At 35.5% G+C, this 20,435-nt stretch overlaps 2 protein-coding genes across 2 annotated transcripts; one reads left to right on the forward strand and one right to left on the reverse strand.

Annotated features, from left to right (window-relative positions):
- The first annotated feature begins 93 nt into the window (after positions 1–93).
- On the forward strand, positions 94–16,495 carry cryba4 (crystallin, beta A4). The gene is made up of 7 exons (XM_063013620.1): positions 94–153; positions 10,146–10,271; positions 11,474–11,517; positions 12,308–12,426; positions 15,608–15,749; positions 15,916–16,058; positions 16,260–16,495. The coding sequence occupies exons 3-7, from the start codon at positions 11,479–11,481 to the stop codon at positions 16,405–16,407; spliced, it is 591 nt and encodes a 196-aa protein (XP_062869690.1). The 5' UTR covers positions 94–153; positions 10,146–10,271; positions 11,474–11,478; the 3' UTR covers positions 16,408–16,495.
- On the reverse strand, positions 1,979–5,355 carry crybb1 (crystallin, beta B1). The gene is made up of 5 exons (XM_063013619.1): positions 5,233–5,355; positions 4,881–4,999; positions 4,603–4,735; positions 2,468–2,610; positions 1,979–2,256 (listed from the first exon to the last, which is right to left on the reverse strand). Exons 1-5 carry the CDS (start codon positions 5,353–5,355, stop codon positions 2,079–2,081), a joined length of 696 nt encoding a protein of 231 aa, XP_062869689.1. The 3' UTR covers positions 1,979–2,078.
- Positions 16,496–20,435: the final 3,940 nt, after the last annotated feature.

The following is a 20,435-nucleotide window of genomic DNA, read 5'->3' on the forward strand; positions in this document are numbered from 1 at the left end:
GTATCTGCCACCTAGTGGTCATGTTATTATTCCTCAAATGAAAAAACATTATTCCTGTCCTCAAATGCAATGTTTGTCCTGAAGAAGTGCGGTATGGAAACGAGAACAGTTAGCTTTTTGTACAAAGTAGCAAAGCTATTTAATGGGGTTGAGGTGAGTGAAGAAACTTTAGTTACCTAGCACCAAACTCATCAAACTTGTACGGGGCACACTTATGCTGAAACAGGAAGGGCCTTCCCCAAACTTTTACCACTTAGGTGGAAGCTGATTGTATACACCTGTTAGTGATATGTGTGTGGCTGAACCACTTGAAACCAGTAATTAGAAGGAGGGAGGATATTGTTTTTATACTGTTACGAGACATTAGCTCGGTTTATGGATAGTAATGGATAGTGAAAATGCAGGATAAAATTGAAAACTGAACACTTAATACTTAACAAAAACAAATTTTCCAGAAAAGTTGGAGCACTTTTATAAAATACAACAAAAACTAAAAACTTTTATTTAACTGATAAAAGTACAAAGAAAACATTTTCAGTGTTATACCCGACAAACCTATTTGTATATATAAAAAAAAGTCACATCTGCAACACACTCAAAAAGGTTGGGACTAATGTTAAGGATGCCATATAATAATTTTGTGCAGAAATGCCAGTGAGTTCTCTGGGCCAGAAGTTGTCTGAAATGGACCAAAAGACTGTTGAAACGTGTTCTGTCATTAGATGAGTTCACATCTATCGAAACGTGCAACTAGCATCTATGATAACATGGTAATGCATCAGTGACCACTGCATGGGTAATCTGCATATACAATTGATGTGGAGGCTTATATTGGTATATTGGAGAGACACATGTTGCCGTCAAGATGTCTTTTACCAGGAACTCCATGTCTGTTTCAGCAGGACAATGCTAGGCCTCATTCTGCATGAGTTACAACAGTGTGGCTTCGTAGACATAGGGTGTGCATACTTGACTGGCCTGCCTATGAGCCAGATACAGTATGTCTCCTCTTAAAAATTTATGGTTCATCATGAAAGGAGAATGAGCAGATTGAGGTGTATTAGACAACGGTGCCCACAGACTGTGAAGCAAGTTGTGTTTATAGCAAGAATTAACAAAAATTATACTTGCAAAAATCTTCAATTCCCAAATGATTAAAAAGTATAATGAGAAGAAAAGGTGATCCAGTGATAAACATGCCTCTGTCCCAGCTTTTTTGAGTGTGTTACAGACATCAGTTTGTTTACATTTAACAAATAGTATTAAGTTTGTCATTGAATGCACTGAGAATCTTTTCTTTGTCCCTTTGTCTGTTAAATAAAGGTTCAAATGAATGAAAAAATTACAGTTATCAGTTTTATTGCATTTTTAAAAAGTGTCCCAACTTTTATGGAAATTGGGTTTGCAATCATCACTCCTGTTTACTGCAAGGATATCTCTATCCCTAAGGCTATATTTTAATTACATGCACAGGTGCCTGCATCTTACTCAGTATACAGCATGTTTTTTTTTTTTATTATGCTTCCCACAGTTAACAGTTAACTCAATACCAGTTTTTCACCAAGAACTGGTAAAGAACTTTTAATTATATAATTGCACTTCTAATTATATTAAATGTATTACATAACTTTAATTATAACAAATGTCTATCCTCATTAACTGTATCTATTTTTTGTTTTTTTTCTTTTCACATTTTGTTTGATTTTTTATTAATTATTTATTTAGTAATTTATTTATTTATTATTTATTTAGTACAGTGAAGGATAGCTCTTAATTTTATTTTAGTACTTTACTGTAGTGCACTTCTGTTAGCCACCACTTCTACTGTCATAAAATTTTTTGTATAAAAATGATTTTTATATGTATTATAATATATATTATACAAAAAAATTAAAGTTAAAGCCTAAAAAAATTAAGCCTAAAAAGGAAATTTTCTAAAACATATTTATTATTTGCATAATAAAAATGAGATGTCTCATACAATTTATATCAATCAGTGTAAAGAAAGGGCAGAATAGGGCTTAAAAAGCACTATAGGAAGGCTGATCTTTATGCCACAAGTCTATATGTGGACTAATTCATTCTTTAGCAGCATTCATGATAAAACCGCCATGCTGGTGGTACTGCATGTCTCTCACACGGCGAATGGACTGAATCTGTGGCTGAAAGGCACAAAACTCATTGTAATGTCTGTAGTCGCCGCACTCGAACAGATACTGGTAGCCTCTGTAACCTGGGTACTGGTATCCCACCCAGCTAGATCAGGAAAACATACATAAATTGGATCAATATTTCAGTAATGTTTCATACTCAAATACTCAAAGAGGTCACAACTTAATTTGTATTGAGTGAAACTATCATACTTGAAAAATCACATGATGCATTATTAATGTTAGACTGTTGTTTTTTGTTTTTTTTTATAATAAAGACCTTTGTGTGTAAGAATTAATTCATAGTTCATACTTACGCTCCACCTGGGACTTTCACACTGCCCACTCTGTCACAGAAACCATGTGCCCAGAGGGTAGGGACATCATCTTCATGGATCTCCATCTTGTTTCCCTGGAAGTCAGACAGCTCATACAGGCAGATCTTGTGCTCCATAGGGTTCTATTTTTAAAAGATGTATAGAAATAATTGTATAAAATAAATATGCTTTCAACTTTCTGGCAGCTGGAAGACCCTTACCTACTCCTGTATGAATGTGCCTTTGTGCACAAAGATAGGTTTTATAAGAACATGGTTTAACAAATTTGCTCTGAAGGAATTCCGCATTTGCAACCAGACCTTTTGACCAACATCAGTGACCTTACTAATGCCCTTTTGACTAAAACAGCACAAATCATTCACACTACAAACTCTTGTAGAAAGCCTTTTAAGAAGATTTTTAAATCACAAGCTCATTGCCAGTTGTCCAAATCAGAAAAAGTTAGGACACTTAAAAAATGCAAGGCTTGTTACATTTTCTTTGACTTGTATTTTATTACGGACAGTATAAACCCAATATTTTTCATGTTTTGTCTGGTCAACTTTGTTAGTAAACATACATTCCTGCATTTCAAACCTGCAATACATTCCCAAAAAAAGTTGGAATGAGGGCAATTTAGGTCTACCAATTAGGTGAAAAATATCAACAGAGGATCTCCTGTTTGTCAACAAATGCATGAGAAAATTACTAAAATGTGGCTATGTTAGTGCCCTTAAAAGGTAATTTACACTTCTGTGATGCCAGAATTAATTCAGAAAAGTACATTGAGATTTTAGAGCAAAGTTTGCTGCCTTTATGACGACAAATTTTCAGGGATGCAAAACCGCATGCTGCTCACTTTACAAAGACATGAATGTAGAAAAAGATGGCATGAGTACTGGACTGGCCTGTCTGTGTAAAGTGTTTTGAAATGTGACAACAGCCCATTATTGTTGCACACCTTAAGACATGTTTGAAGGAAGAATGGGACAAAATAACACGTAAAACACTTAATTGCTTGGTATTTTTGGTGCCAAAACATCCTTTAAGTGTTGTGAGTGGCAACATTATAAAGTGGCAAATGCTTTACTATCCCCACCCAAAATAAGACAAAACATGTAATATATTGGGTTTATACTGTCTGCAATGAAATAAAAGTCAAATGAAATAAGAAACAATGTGGTTTTTATTTGCATTTTTCATACTGTCACAACTTTTTCTGATTTGGGGTTGTACTTTTTATACGTATAGTATTGTTCAGTAAAAAACTATTTGAACCTAATTTCTATTTTTGCTAATTTTCCACATTCAGATTTTAAGATAAAGGCAAGGTAAGTAAACACAAAATGCAACTTTCAAATAATCAATCAATTTATTAAAGATTTATTCACCCATGTGTCACCCATGTGAAAAAGTACTTGCTCACTAAACCTAATGACTGATTGTGCCATCCTGGCAATAACAGCCACAATCAAACATTTGAGAAGAATTTTGGCCTACTCTTTATAGCAAATTTGTTAGATGAACTCCTGTGAAAGTTCACCACTGTTTCAGGGTTTCTCCATTGTGGGTAATGGCTTTCACTGTGGTTTGCTAAAGTCCCAGTGCCTTACCAATGGCTTTCTAATTCTTTCTAGACTGGTAGATTCAATTACTTTGTTTCACATCTGTATTAGAATTTATTTAGATCCTGACATTTGTTGCCTGAAACCTTCTAGTCTGCTTCATATTGCCAGGCTGGTTTTATTAAAGTAATGTTTAGTTTTAATAGGTCTTGCAGTAATCATGCCTGGGTGTGGCTGGTAAAATTTAACCCAACTGTCAATTTAATTTGTGTAACTAGTTGATTTATTAACTAAGGTGGGGCAATTACTCTTTTTTTTTTTACATAGGGCTAGGTATGGTTGAACAGTATTATTCCTTCAGTAAATAAAATTATCAATCCAAAAACAATTTTACTTGGGTTATCCTAGTCTAATATTAAAAGTATTTTGATTATCTAAAACATAAGTGTGACAAATATGCAGGAATAGAAGAACTTAGAGAAGAAATTATAAAGTGGGCAAATATATTTTTCACACCACTGTATGTACCAAGTATTTACTTTGAATTTGAACAAATTTCATTGTCCTTACCATCCGGATGGGCCTAAAAGACATGAGGCAATCACTGCGATAGCTGTTGGACCAGGTGTCCCAGCGAGGATACTCTCCCTTTTCCAAGATAAACCTCTCCCCACGAAAGTTAGTCTGCTCAAAGGCAACAAAGCTAAACACAGAGGGACAGAAGCCAGAGTGGTTTACATGGGATAAGAAAGAAGGGGAGATTGCAAATGTAAAATAGTAAAATAGAAGACACTGATGTTAGTTTTTTTTAGTTATTACGTAAATGTAGTTTGATTAAGATAACTTACGGGCCACACTCCACAATTATACTACGGACTCTGTCCATTCCATGATCACAAATATTCATGCAATCGTTACAGACTTCCGTCATCCTTCCCTGAAAGTTCTCCTGCTCAAACAGCATCATCTAAAGGAAATTTTTTATATTATATAGGAAATTTTAATATATATTATATTATTATATTTATCATAATAACCATTTAATGAAAGAGCAGCAGAAATGTTGAATCTGAGGTTGGGTCTGAATTTGGAAAATCTGGTATTTTTCATGCTTAATTAAAACTACCTGCTGCATCCTGTTTGCTGTTAGATAATTCACTCTAAAATTGTGATTGGAAAGTTTTGAGCAAGATCACTTACTCTGTAGTTGCCCATTCCAGGATTTCCGGTCTTACTGGCCTTGCTAGAGGCTGGATGGGCAGGGGCTCCCTTATCCTTGACATCAGAGCCTTGGCCTAAGGCAGACTTGGCTGGCTGAGACATATTGATAGGTTTCCGAAGAATCTGTGGAAAATAGCAATAGCAACATGATTTGTTTGTCGTGACATGATTTTTGTTTTATAATTTAAATTACTCTATTATAATAACACAAAAGCATCAATCACTATCACTTTTTTTTCCTCTTGCAAGGTTGAATGGAATTGTATTTGCTGGCCTCTTACCTGGTTAAGTACAGCTGTGCTATGGATAGTTGGTTGTTTATGTTGTTCAGTCAACCTCTGTTTTTATACTCTGGCAAGGGGAGTGCATAGGGGCTTTGCATACAATAGAAACGCTTGCATCATCAGAGTTGGTTTGTGCTCTACTTTATTCTGCAAGCACTTCAGTGTCAATGAAAAACCCTGACCATGGCAGTTCACCTGCTTAATAGAGCAGTATATTATAGACTCCACATGGACATACGGAATGTATAGGCAATCAGAGGGTTCAATTTTATGGTAATGTTCATGGTTTTGTAATGGGATATCCAGCAAGAACGTGGTCAGGTGTTCACATACTTTTAACCATTTAGTGTACAGATACAATAATAATACATCAGCAAATGTGCTTGTATTTATTGATCACACTAATTAGTCATTGTAAGTACAAAATTGAAAATATCTTTGTAAGTAGTAGACTATTTTGGCAATAAAAACTTGTCCTGTAGTTTGGCCATTCAGATATTTAATTTAAGGTCATAGCAGAGTATTTTGGCTGAGTTTTGAAATTTCTTCTTTTCATTGCATTCTGTTGATGGTTTAACATTACATGTTTTCTCATACATCATCAAACTACTACTAAGTTTTATGTGATGGGCAGGTGTCTTGACATATTTTCCCTTCTTGATATCTCTTCAGGATGGCACACTTTGCTTGTAATATATGTTTTAATCACAGCACAAAACATGGAATTCTGAAAACTTTAAAGAAGGACAAGGAATATGAAGCAGGTTTCAATATAAATTTCTATATACCTACATTGCTGCCAAAAGTAGTAGTAGTTTCCTCTTTGACTGCCTGGATGCACATTTGTTGTACTTGATGATACTGGATTATCAAACAAAAAGTTGTAAATTGTGCAAAATGAATGAATTGAACCGTAGATAGACAAATCCAAATTGGTACATTTGGAACACAACCGTATTATTTCTGGTTAAAAGCCAACACAGCATTTTGCAATCAGATATAAAAACAAGCTCAGCTCCTAAAAAACAAACATGACAATGGTAGTGTGTTGCTATTAGATAAATTATTAATTTTATTCCTTTGCTGAGAATATAAGGTAATCTGTTCATGAGCTAAAGCTGAAGTGTGATGTCTGTATCACAATATATAATTTCTCCACAGTCATATAAAAGGTTAAATAAAATAATAGCATTTAATTTCGGTAATTGCGTTATTGGAAAATTACTTACAATGTTTTTATCTCCTTAACATGAGCATTTTATCAATTACATCAAATGTATTTTGTGTTATGAAAATATTTCTAATGCTACAAAGAATGCTAAACACAGAAGCTACCCCACATTGGTTGAGCCTAGTAATAACAGGCCTAAAGCAGAGAAATGCTGGCCTCATAATCACGTACAAAGGGCAGTTGGCCACAGGTTGCACTATAGTGAATATAATAAAAACTGTTACTCTGTTTTACTGTTTCTATAGTGCCATATGCTGAGATGTATTTAACTAAAGCCCTGACTTTTGATTCATTTAGGCAGCTGCATGATTGGAAATTTAGTTAGCAGTTGACACCATTCCTAAAATATGGCCATTCCATTGCCAAGCATAGAAAATTAATTATTTTTTATTAATTTTAATAGAAAATAGAAATAATAGAAAAAACGAACTATTTTTATTTAATTCTATATTCTAAACCTTGATGGAGCATTTTGGGGAAGGCCCTTTTCTGCTCCAGCATGACTATGCCTCTGTAACATCGTCTAGGCATGGTTTATATTTAACAGGTTTATGTGCACGTTTTAATCCTCTTTCAAATGAACACATTTCATTTCATATTAATCTGTAAGATTCCATATTAAAAATGATGTTTTATTTGATTTGCTTTCCCCTGCTCATTATTTGAAATAAATCAAAACGTAGTATTTCCTTCGCTATTCTTATTGTAAGAAATATTTGAAAAATTAAAATATTTTTTAGTTTCAGTTTTAAACAATTCCTGAATGATATCAAATCAAGGTTTATTTGTCACATACATGGTCATACACAGTACAACTGGCAGTGAAATGCTGTAGTGACTGCTCCGCCACAGTAATTACAAAAACTACAAAATAGTTAAAAAATATACAGTGTATCACAAAAGTGAGTACACCCCTCACATCTCTGCAAATATTTTATTATATCTTTTCATGGGACAACACTATAGACATAAAACTTGGATATAACTTAGAGTAGTCAGTGTACAACTTGTATAGCAGTGTAGATTTACTGTCTTCTGAAAATAACTCAACACACAGCCATTAATGTCTAAATTGCTGGCAACATAAGTGAGTACACCCCACAGTGAACATGTCCAAATTGTGCCCAAAGTGTCAATATTTTGTGTGACCACCATTATTATCCAGCACTGCCTTAACCCCACTGGGCATGGAATTCACCAGAGCTGCACAGGTTGCTACTGGAATCCTCTTCCACTCCTCCATGATGACATCACGGAGCTGGTGGATGTTAGACACCTTGAACTCCTCCACCTTCCACTTGATGCCCCACAGTGCTCAATTGGGTTTAGTCCATCACCTTTACCTTCAGCTTCCTCAGCAAGGCAGTTGTCATCTTGGAGGTTGTGTTTGGGGTCGTTATCCTGTTGGAAAACTGCCATGAGGCCCAGTTTTCGAAGGGAGGGGATCATGCTCTGTTTCAGAATGTCACAGTACATGTTGGAATTCATGTTTCCCTCAATGAACTGCAGCTCCCCAGTGCCAGCAACACTCATGCAGCCCAAGACCATGATGCTACCACCACCATGCTTGACTGTAGGCAAGATACAGTTGTCTTGGTACTTCTCACCAGGGTGCCGCCACACATGCTGGACACCATCTGAGCCAAACAAGTTTATCTTGGTCTCGTCAGACCACAGGGCATTCCAGTAATCCATGTTCTTGGACTGCTTGTCTTCAGCAAACTGTTTGCGGGCTTTCTTGTGCGTCAGCTTCCTTCTGGCATGACTACCATGCAGACCGAGTTGATGCAGTGTGCGGCGTATGGTCTGAGCACTGACAGGCTGACCTCCCACGTCTTCAACCTCTGCAGCAATGCTGGCAGCACTCATGTGTCTATTTTTTAAAGCCAACCTCTGGATATGACGCCGAACACGTGGACTCAACTTCTTTGGTCGAACCTGGCGAAGCCTGTTCCGAGTGGAACCTGTCCTGGAAAACCGCTGTATGACCTTGGCCACCATGCTGTAGCTCAGTTTCAGGGTGTTAGCAATCTTCTTATAGCCCAGGCCATCTTTGTGGAGAGCAACAATTCTATTTCTCACATCCTCAGAGAGTTCTTTGCCATGAGGTGCCATGTTGAATATCCAGTGGCCAGTATGAGAGAATTGTACCCAAAACACCAAATTTAACAGCCCTGCTCCCCATTTACACCTGGGACCTTGACACATGACACCAGGGAGGGACAACGACACATTTTGGCACAATTTGGACATGTTCACTGTGGGGTGTACTCACTTATGTTGCCAGCTATTTAGACATTAATGGCTGTGTGTTGAGTTATTTTCAGAAGACAGTAAATCTACACTGCTATACAAGCTGTACACTGACTACTCTAAGTTATATCCAAGTGTCATGTCTATAGTGTTGTCCCATGAAAAGATATAATGAAAAATTTGCAGAAATGTGAGGGGTGTACTCACTTTTGTGATACACTGTATTATACAAAAAATATAGAATGTTTTTAAAAGTAAGAATCTAGAAACATTAGAACAATTAACAATATAATTAAAAAGAGCAATTTAAAGTAAGGTGAACATTAGAAGAATTAACAATATAATTACAAAGGGCAATTTAAAGTGAACAAGTGTGTAAAGTAAGTGTGATAAATGTAATAACAGACGTTTTTATGTGTTTATATTGGACCATTGTAACGTGATAAAACCAATTGTTTATTGGTGCTAAAGTGGTGTAGCAGTCCAACATGCTAACCCACCACAGCAGAGAATGTCATGCAGACATTGTTACGTTTTTCAAGTTAAATATATTTGCACACTGGCCTTTGGATCAAATATTTCTTAAAGGCAACCCATGAAGCTTTGTCTAGCTTACAGTGTACAGTTTCTTTTAAGACTTTTCTATAGACTCCCAAAGCATTCAGCAACTATAGTGTAAAGTCCTGTCTGTTTCTGTCAGTAAACATTGTAAGTAACCTCCTTACTGATACTGTTTGTCTACTTTTGACAAGTACACAAAACAAGGTCCATGAAGATGTTTTGATAAATTTTGTGTGGAGGAACTCTAGTTCTAGTCTTCAACCAATATTGTGTATGTAGTACATCATGGCCATCTGATTATCTCTTGCTCTGCCTTGCTCTTACTTCTCCAGACAAGCATGTACAAAAATACAGCAACAACAAGCACATTAGGCCATTGTATTTCTGGATGGAGAGCTGTCATTTAGAGCACCTCTCATATAGCTTTGACATGTACCTAAACAGTACTTGCTATCTGCATGTATTTTGTATTTAGCCTATAACACAGCTCAGCACAATAAGGCAGTTGCACTTTTGTTGTTTCTTGAATGTACCCACTACTTTTGTTCGCTACACTATGACAGACCACTCCCTTAGTGCTGAGCTGGGGCTTTTGACTCGGCTCTTTGCCAGGGAAGGCTTTAAAAGGATCGAGGTGCATGCCAGGTTGCATCTTCTCATCAGGACTACCCAAGAGTAATTGAACTGAGGTGAGTTCTTACCTTTCTTATACACATGCTAATGGATAAACAAGGAATTGAGTGAATAGGTTGTAGTGCTTTAGTGCTATTGTAAAAAGTATGTTTTGTTAAATTTAATTAACTTGATAGGAGTGCTTGGTTCAAGTGCTACAGCCACATTTATAATCTCTTTACAGGCCTTGAGTCTACATTTATTACAAGACATTTAACAAAACTTATTTTAACCAAATTATTAAACTGTCAAAAAGTCTTTACTGATATAAATTGTGTAATCAACCCATTAAGGCCTGGATTCAAAATAACCCCGAAAATCAAAATTAAAAAAAGAATTAATCACAGGCTGATCCAATCTGCATGAATTTTATCACATCAGCCTAATGTGACTCTGTAGTGTGTATGGCTCTGACGTGCCTGTATGCACTTCAGGCATTCTCTTGATAAGACGACGGATGGTGTCTCCTCTCAGACCTAGATCAGGACATCAGTGAGCTCCTAAGCAGTCTTTGGCACTACTTGGCAGTGTCGAATGCACCAATATGTAACATCCCAAAGGTTCTTAGTTGGATTTAGGTTTGAGAAATGTGAGAGCCAATCAATGTCATCAATGCTTTTCTCATTCTGAATGATGTTGCAGGCAGTGTATGTTCACCACGGTGACTCCAGACTGTCTGTTACATGTGCTTAGTGTGAATCTGCTCTTATCTGTGAAGAGAATGAGGTGTCAATTGTGGACCTGCCAATTCTGGTATTCTCTGTTAAATGTCAGTCGTGCTGCATAGTGCTGGGCTATAAGCCCATATTCCCATAGAAGATGTCAGGCTAGTGGTGCTGACAAGGACACTAGCAAAACAAAAAAGTAGATAAGAATCAGTCAGCAAGGATGCAACCACCAGCAAAACCATTACGTTTTTGGGGGTTATCTTGCGTTTGCCTCTTCAGTGCACCTGTCATCACTTTTATTTTACGCAAAGCAGATAAAAATGATTTAAAATCACTTATGCTTCCTATCTGGATAGATAGCCCATAGATACCCATGAAATGACTTGGTGTTATACTGTGATGATTGTTTCCTTAATTATTTCAGCAGATACTTTCTTAAATTGGTAGAGTTTATATTGTGTTTCCTGTTATTTAATTCTCTGCAATAATTAGGTTGTTTAGGATTACAAGAGTTTATATTTTGTTACTAAAATGCATGTGTTTTGTTACAGTCAAGATGAGTCACCACTGTACCAAATTCTCTGGCCACTGGAAGGTATGTGTCATGACATCAGAGATTAATAGATACTTTAAGTTTAAGAAACCATCCAAATACTCTTAGATGTATGTTATGTGACTAAATGTCATTTTTTATTGTATTTTTATATGCTGTAAATGTAGAAAAATACACAAGGAATCGGCACATTTCATCTACACCATGATAAACTGCTAACCTAAAAAACCTGTAGTTATCCAAGGACCTTAGTATATATTACCTATGGGTGTAAGCTTTAGTGGTAGCATGGTGACACAGTGGGTAGCAGTGGTGCATTACATGTCCAGGTGTTCAACCCTACAGTAAGCTTCTGTCTTTGTTGATTTTAGGCGGCACTGTGGCACAGCACAGTGTGAGGGCTGCAGTACCAGGGTCCTGGGGTCCTGGGTTTCATTCTTGTCTTCTGTCACTGTCAGTGAGGGATGTCACGTTATTCTCATATTTACATTGGTTTCCTCTGGGTGCTTTGGTTTGCACCTCCTTATGCAGGCCAGTAGCTTGATTGGTTGTTTTTAATTTACCCTAGGTGTGAGCGAGTTCCCTGTTTAGCTCATTTACATGCAACTCAGTGTTTTTAGGTATGCTAAATGCCCACCATGACCCGGATCACAATACATCTGTTAAACACTACAACTACTAACATAAATACTGCAGAATAATGAGTATACAGCATTAAGTTGAAAATAAACACCATGACAATAAATAATAAATATTTAATTTAAATGTATTTCATTTAAAGGTGTATGGGTGGATACATTGCCAAAACACGTTATGCACCTTTGTCTTTCAGATAATTGTGTATGATGAGGAGTGTTTCCAGGGTCGCCATCATGAGTTCACCTCTGAGTGTTGGAATGTTATGGATTTTGGCTTTGAAAGTGTTCGCTCACTAAGGGTAGAAAGTGGCGCGTAAGTGCATATCTCATCTGTTCACATGGGACTCATTTGGTGAGCTGTTGTAAAAAGAACTGCTATAGTACATTTATAATGAACATAATATAATTTATATAATTAGCCATAAATTGCTGAGGTTTTGTAGATGTATAAATAAGTGCAAGGCTTTGCTTTTTTCTGTTTCCTCTGAAGCCATACCCCACATACATATGCACTCATTATAGCCAAATATTCTATTAAATTGTCCATCATAATGAATCACAAAAATCACATTTAGTCCTAAAACAGCACATTTTCAAATAAAAAACTATACAAACTCCATTTCTAGAAAAATCTATTTTGTAAAATGCAATAAAAAGGAATCTGTGATTTGTTAACTCTTGAATCTGTATTTTACTGACAAAAGGAAAAGTAAAAAATCAGTGTTTTCACTGATCAACTTCATTGTATTCTGTAAACAGAAATACATGTAGAATTTTTATTGAAACCAAGCTGTAACATCAAATCATCTGAATCACAGCAAACTTTTCCACTGTCTTTTGGTCCATCTAAGATGGACTTAAGCCCAGAGAATGTTGTGTATCTGCATAGAATTGATGTGTTTAAATAATAGAGTTTTAGGTTGCATTTTTCATGCAGTGGTGGACTGTGTAAAGTAACAGTAGTTTTTCTGAAGTAGTTGCTAATGAAGTTTGGCACAACAAATTTATTCTTTCTGCTTAGTTAAATAAATATGTAAGTCATTATTTATTTATATAGAGCTTTTTACAATAGACATTTTCTCAAAGCAACAGAATTCAGGACTGAAACCCCCTTATTTAGCAGACTGAAGGCAACAGAGGCAAGGAAACACTCCCTTAAAATTACAAGGAAGAATCCTTGCGAGGAATCAAACTTAACAGGGAAATGTTAAGGCTGTGTTTATTTTGAAGTGTCACATTCAAGAAAATGACCAAATCACAGATTTTTCCTTTTATTGCACTTTAAATTCTGAAAATTGGGTTTCTATTACATAACCAAAATATTATTTGTTAAAATGTGTGCTGTTCTTTTAAAAATGCAGATTGTGGTAAATAATAAGCATAACTTGTATCCTCAGCATTTTAAAAAGCTGTCTTTTTGCATACAACAGCACAAAATGAGAAATGATGATGAGTAGTAGAGATTTTGTGAGTTAAGAGTGCACTTTATACATAACACTAAAACTTGGGTCTTAATGTGAGTTAAGAGTGAGAGTTAAGACCCAAGTTTTAGTGTTATGTATAAAGTGCACTCTTAACTCACAAAATATCTACTACTCATCATCATTTCTCATTATGTGCTGTTGTATGCAAAAAATGTCAAAGACCGAAATCCAGTTTAAAAAGTCTATCCTTTTTTGTAGTTTAACTGTAAATGGGAAGTTTGAGATTGGTTGGTAACTATTTAAGTAACAGGTGAAAACCAGGCTTTTTCAGAACAGGAGTAATAACAACAGTTTTTTGGATTGGCAGGGATATGGCAGGTTGCTAAACATCTACTGATATGGTGCGTGACAGGAGAACTGGTTTACATCATTACATCAAAGTTACATCATTATCTATTCACTAACAAATTCAAAATGTTTTGTGTTTAAAATTAAAAAGTTAAATTGTTAAATTTTTTTGGAATTATTTTAGAACAATCTGAGCATTACCTTTGTTTTTTATAAATCAGATGGTTTATAAATTGGACATAGCTATTCTTATCAAGCAGTATGAAACGTGCAAAAGGAATTACTGCCTAACACTTTCATTTTTGTGGCAGCCACAGACTGGGTTTTTGCTAAACATATATTTTATTGTAAAAAAATCTTGGCCTTTATATTACAAATAAATCTGCGCCTATATCATAAAAATACAAATATTTACATTTACATTACATTTTACATTTTCGGCATTTAGCAGACGCTCTTATCCAGAGCGACTTACAGAAGTAAAATAACATTTTCAAATCTATTATTTGAATTTATTAGCTGTAGTTAATGAGCTGTCACAATGATATTCATTACAGTGATGTGAAAAAAGTATTTGCCACCTTTCATAATTTGTCTTGTTTTTGAATATTTTTCATTTCGCACATGTGATCATTAAACTATTTGGAATATTAAACAAAGATATCACAAGTAAACACAAAATGCTTTTTCAATGGTGAAGTTAAAATGTTCATATCAACAAGTTAACCAAATTGGGTTCAATTTCACTAGCCATACATAGGCAAGATTACCACCAGACCTGTTTAATCTAAACATTGTTTAAGGAAAAACTGTCTGTCAACATGAGGCAGGCTAGAATGTCTTAAAAAGCAGCACCTGATGCCATGATTTAAAATGATACAAATACAGATGCAGAATACAGTTGTTGAAATCTACCAGTGTGGAAAGAGTAAAAAACCATTGCTAAAGCTCTGGGACTCCAACAAACCAGAGTGACAGCAATTATCTACCAATGGAGAACATTAACAACTCATCTAGGATGACCCAAACAACCATCTAAAAAACTGCAGGCCTCACTTGCCTCAATTAGGGTCAATATATACAATTTCACAATCAGACAGACACTGGGCAAATTGGCATTCATGGGATAGTTGCAAGGTGCAAACCGATGCTGACCTAAAAAAGGCTCATATTGCATTTGCCAGAACACATCTAGATTACCCCCAAGATTTTTGGGATAATATTCTATGGACTAATAAATCAAAGGTGGAACTTTTTAGAAGACATGGGCCCTGTTATATCTGGCATAAAGACTAACTCCACATTCCAGAACATCATACCAACAGTCAAATATGTTGGTGGGTTCAATGGGCAATCCATGCTTGAAAGTTCTCCAAGGTAGCCATTTTTTTTATTGCAAAGGAGAGTAGACCAAAATTCCTCCACAGTGATGTAAAAGGTGGTACAATCAGGCATTTGGTTTAATGGGGACCATTACTTTTTCACATGGATGATATCGTTTTTGAATTAATATTTATCTTTTGAATAAAGTGAATGATCATTTCAAAGCTGAATTGTGTTTACTTGTGTTGTCTTTATCTTTATTTAAATTTAGAAACATAAATGTGACAAATGAGTAAAAATCGGGTTGGGGCAAATACTTTTTCAGAGCACTGTACCTAGCTTGAAAATACTGATAGCTCTCTTGGCACAGAGCTTTTCCTAATGTATTCATCTTTATAGGTGGGTGGGCTATGAGCACCCCTCTTTTCAGGGCCAGCAGTTTGTGCTGGAGCGTGGTGAATACCCCCAGTGTGATGCCTTTGGAGGAAGTAACTCTTACCATACTGAGAGGATGACTTCTTTTAGACCAATCTCCTGTGTCGTAAGTAGAAATACTTTAGTAACTGAAACAAATTGTTGAACTAAGTAACAACATAATTTATTTTTTAATCCCTTTAGTTCTCCTGTACTTCTGTTCTCCAGCAACTGTGTAGTACATTAGTATTTTTATTGGGTAAAAGGTTTGGGTTTTTTTTTTACTACTGCAGAACCACAGGGAGAGCAGGATGACAATTTATGAGAGAGAGAACTACTTGGGTCGCAAGGGCGAGCTTAGTGATGACTACCCATCACTGCAGGCCATGGGTTGGTACAACAATGAAGTGGGTTCCATGCGTATCCACTCTGGAGCGTAAGCATTACTTTTTTGTGCTCTATACCAACAAGTGTATTATTTATATTCAAAGGTCAAATAACTTTTCTTTTCTCCTTGCTTTAGTACTTTATACTTGTTGTTTACTCCCTGCTACCTAATTGTACATGTAAACCTGCTTAAGAGATGTTGTAATGTTTAAGAGGTTTTAATGTTTTTTAACGATTTTTTTTGTGATAGGTTTGTGTGTTACCAGTACCCTGGTTACCGTGGATATCAATACATAATGGAGTGTGACCACCATGCAGGCGAGTACAAACACTTCAGAGAGTTTGGTTCCCACTGTCAAACTCCTCAGATCCAGTCCATCCGCCGCATTCAGCAGTAACCTAGCCACTTTTTGCATACCAAACCCTTAACATGCCTACCATCTATTAACCTGTGCTGAATAAACTGTCTTTCTTAAGGTTTAATGACCCCATGATTTCTGTTATTTTGTTAATCTTGGATAACAAGTGGTAATATGAAGTAATTTTTTCTTTAATGCATAACACTTTCAACCCTTAATTTTGAAATATTCATAATTTATTGCCTAAATAAAATATTATCAGTAAATCAATTGTTTGCAGAATTAGCTTAAATATAAGTTTGCCTTTTACATACTCTCCTTTAGCAGAGGTTTTTGGTATGTTTTCTTGTTATTTTAACTTTAAGCACAAATAGTAAAACATTTACACAGTACCACAACTAAGATTTTTTAAGTTATCCAACACCAGTAGAAACCCATAATTCTTTAATCTTGGCTCCCTGACCCTTTGGCCCTATTTATTTGCTTAGATTTGTATTTGTTTTAATGTTGTCAAATTGAGAGTAAATTAAATTAAAACTTCACACTTGTAAAATACTGTATTTTAGAATATCTTAGGCCCTCTCTGGAGACGTAGCAAGGGTAGCATTTATTTTCCCATTACCAGTACAACAAACTATCATAGTACTATCATGTTAGTGTTAATGTAGTGCTGAGAATAGTTTATCTCTCAAAGAATAGGACAAAAGATGGGCAAGTAAGTGTGTAACACAAAAGTTTATATAGTTTATATGGTAGGTGTAGCTCATGAACTAGTCATTGATTGTACATACAAGTGGCTATATACTCACTTCACTGGACACTTTATTAGGATCACCTGCACACTGAGTCATTCATGTAACTATTACAGTGCACCATAATCAAATAAGCGGAACGGACTGTTCCATGTGGTATCTTTAATAAGACAAAAATGCTAAGCACGATGGTTCTGATTCCTGGTAAATGATGCCATATATTTTAACAAGATTCCCAGGACTTTTAAAAGACAAACAGACACATAATGTTACATTTCAAGCATTGCACTACTATACTTAAAAGTTACAATTGAATTCATTTCAGTATAAGTATTCTTTGTTTAAGCCAAATGCACATTGAGTGTTACAAAAAAAAAGTTATATTAACGTTTTTTTGTGGCTAGATGATAGAAAAGACTTTCTTTTGAAAACAGCTTTTGAAAAGTTGTCAGAGCTGGCATCTAATAAAAATATGAACAAATGATAACCTATTTTGTGTGAAAACATTTGTTGAAAAGTATTAAGTGCTACTTAAATTTACTTCCATTTTATTGCAGACAGTATGAACCCAAGATATTTCATGTTTGGTCTGTTCAACTTCATTCTGTTTGTAAATATATATCCATTCCTGCATTTTCAGGCCTGCAACACTTTTTCAAAAAAAAGGAACAGGGTAATTTAGGGATAGTATTGAGGTAAAAAAATAAAAAATAAAATAATGATCATGTGTTTTCAAACAGATGATGTCAAAATGTGATTGTAATCATGATTTGGTGCAAAAGCAGTATTCAGGAAAGAATTTGAGGTGTAAAGATGGGCAAAAGATCTCCAGTTTGTTGAGAACTTGAGAGTTGTGAAAGAATAATGAGACAACAGCCCGTCATGCTGCACACCTTAACACTTCATTGCTTGGAATCCAAAACATCTTTTAAGAAATGGCAACGTTACAAAGTTGTAAATGTTGTACCATCTTGACCTTTTTTTTTAAATGTGCAGAAATGAACAGATAATAACAAACATACATAATGAAGTTAACTAGACAAAACATGACATGATCATGATGATGAAACATGATCTTGTATTGACACTCTTTGCAATGAAATGAAAGTCAAAGTAAATGTAAGAAACCCTGGGTTTTTTTATTTGGGGTTTTATTTGGGGCTGTTTTTAGTTTATATTTTTCATACTGTCCCAACCTTCATATACTTTTGATTTTAAATAGATAATATTGCCATTGTTTCCCATCAATCTACATTTAATCACCCATACCAACAAAGTTTTTAGAAATTTCAGACCCTTTTTTTGTGGCATTCCAAATTGGGGCCAGGTTCATCCTGTTTGCTTTAATTATTTTTAAGACTGACAACATGAGGAAAAACAGTTCTCTACTCTGATGAGATGAAAATGTAACTCATTTGAGTTGACTCCACACACACATTTACACATCTTTTGCTTCCAAACTGCACTGAATTTTTTTTAAACATTGCAATTCTGCAATACTGCAACTTCTTATCAAACGAAACAAAAGAACGTGACAAATCACTTTTACAGTGAAATGATCAGAAGTGAAATGTATTATACATACATCATTTTTATTGCTTTCAACATAAGCTTAAAATTGTCTTTCTGCACAAAATGGCTGTAAAACTTAACCAGCATCATGTAAAAAAACTCTGCCTAACTCTGCAAAAATTACACCAATCCCCACTTCTTTTCAGTGGGCTTGCTTTTCTTTATAACAATTAGCTTGTTTTAATATACCGAAAGGGGGAGTGCTAGACAATTTCCAAATTATTGTTCATCACATTGCCAGCTTTGGTGGAGCAACATTTGAGAGAACATAAGAAAAATGAAGTCGTGATCTCAACAAATTTTGTTATCTTGGGATCACGAGATAAAAAAACACACGTCGTTTCTGGATTTCCATTGTGTGCACTGAAAAAAAGTATTAATTTAAAGTCCTGTTGAGAGTGAGGACTTAAACTTGGAGGATTTTGTTTGAGCATATAAAAAATCATGGCAAATGATTAGTTATTAAAAGTTTGAAATACGTTATACTTCAATTATGATCACATTTAAATGCATTAGTTAAAATAATATAAAATTAATAATATTAATAAATAATTTATTAATCATTATAAAGGTGACCTCAATCCTTTACGCAATGGATTTTTGCCATTCCGGTCGGGCTGCTTCCTTTATGGAAACCCATTACATCAACCAAACTTTACTTCCAGAAATAAACCCACTACATCAACCAAAATAAAAAAAAAATACCAAGATAATATACCTTCATTGCGGATTCAAATTTCATATGAGCGGCTCAGGTGGCGCAGCGGTAAAAACACACGCTGGAACCAGAGCTGGGATCTCGAATACATCGTATCGAATCTCAGCTCTGCCTGCCAGCTGGGCTGAGCAGCCACATGAACAACGATTGGCCTGTTGTTCAGATATGGGCGGGACTAAGCCGGATGAGGTCTCTCTCTCTCTCATGACTCTCAGGATGTGTCTCTTCATACACAATGCTGAGCTGCACTGCACTTGTCAAAGTGTAGGTAATAAGATGCATAGGGCATGCTGCCCACGTGTCGGAGGGGGCGTGGGTTAGCTTCGTTCTCCTCACGCAATCAAGCAATTGGACGCGCTAAAAAGGGAGAAAAAGGGAAGAAAATGAATAAACAGAATATATTTAATATATTTATTTAATATTTATATATATAATCTATGTCAAGCGGGTCCCAGAAAAATTTTTAAACACAGGGCGGGTCTAAGAGAAAAAAAAGGTTAAGAACTGCTATAATAATATACTACAGTATATAAGGTGGCCACTGAGATACATTAAACTTTGTCAGGTTTATTAAACCAGTTTGAAATGAGTTTGTGTCAAGTAATTTGTGATATGTAACATAATAAAAAAAAACATAAAAGAGTAAATGCAGTGTCTCTGTCACTTACAAACCACATTTCTAGAAAAGGTGGGACATTTCATAAATTTTAATAAAAAGAAGAATCTGTGATTTGTTAATTTTTGTTCAACCGACAGTAAAATGATCCAGACACATCTGGACCGCAGGCAAGCCAATTTAGCACCTGCACTCTCTGGCTATGTAGCAGGTTTGCTGAAATAACCACAGACTTAAAAACATACAGTGATAGCAGCCTGTCTGTCTGAAATTGAAACACTTTTACCTCAATGGTACCCTCACACATATGCATGTCACCCATGCAGTGGGCACTGATACACCGCTGTACCATGACAGTTATTGGCTTGTGCAGCTTGCAGCAGTGGTCTTTTTTGTCTTTGTTTGTTTG

Source organism: Trichomycterus rosablanca, chromosome 18 (genome assembly GCF_030014385.1).
Source record: "Trichomycterus rosablanca isolate fTriRos1 chromosome 18, fTriRos1.hap1, whole genome shotgun sequence".
Taxonomy (NCBI): domain Eukaryota; kingdom Metazoa; phylum Chordata; class Actinopteri; order Siluriformes; family Trichomycteridae; genus Trichomycterus; species Trichomycterus rosablanca.

Coding starts and splice junctions, on each gene's coding strand:
- crybb1 (XM_063013619.1), bottom strand. CDS start 5,355: ATGTCTCAGCCAGCCAAGTCTGCCTTAGGCCAAGGCTCTGATGTCAAG. Junction 5,000..5,232: donor CTGGAATGGGCAACTACAGA/GTAAGTGATCTT, acceptor AATTTCCTTTAG/ATGATGCTGTTTGAGCAGGA. Junction 4,736..4,880: donor ATAATTGTGGAGTGTGGCCC/GTAAGTTATCTT, acceptor CTCTGTGTTTAG/CTTTGTTGCCTTTGAGCAGA.
- cryba4 (XM_063013620.1), top strand. CDS start 11,479: ATGAGTCACCACTGTACCAAATTCTCTGGCCACTGGAAG. Junction 15,750..15,915: donor TTAGACCAATCTCCTGTGTC/GTAAGTAGAAAT, acceptor TTACTACTGCAG/AACCACAGGGAGAGCAGGAT. Junction 16,059..16,259: donor ATGCGTATCCACTCTGGAGC/GTAAGCATTACT, acceptor TTTTTGTGATAG/GTTTGTGTGTTACCAGTACC.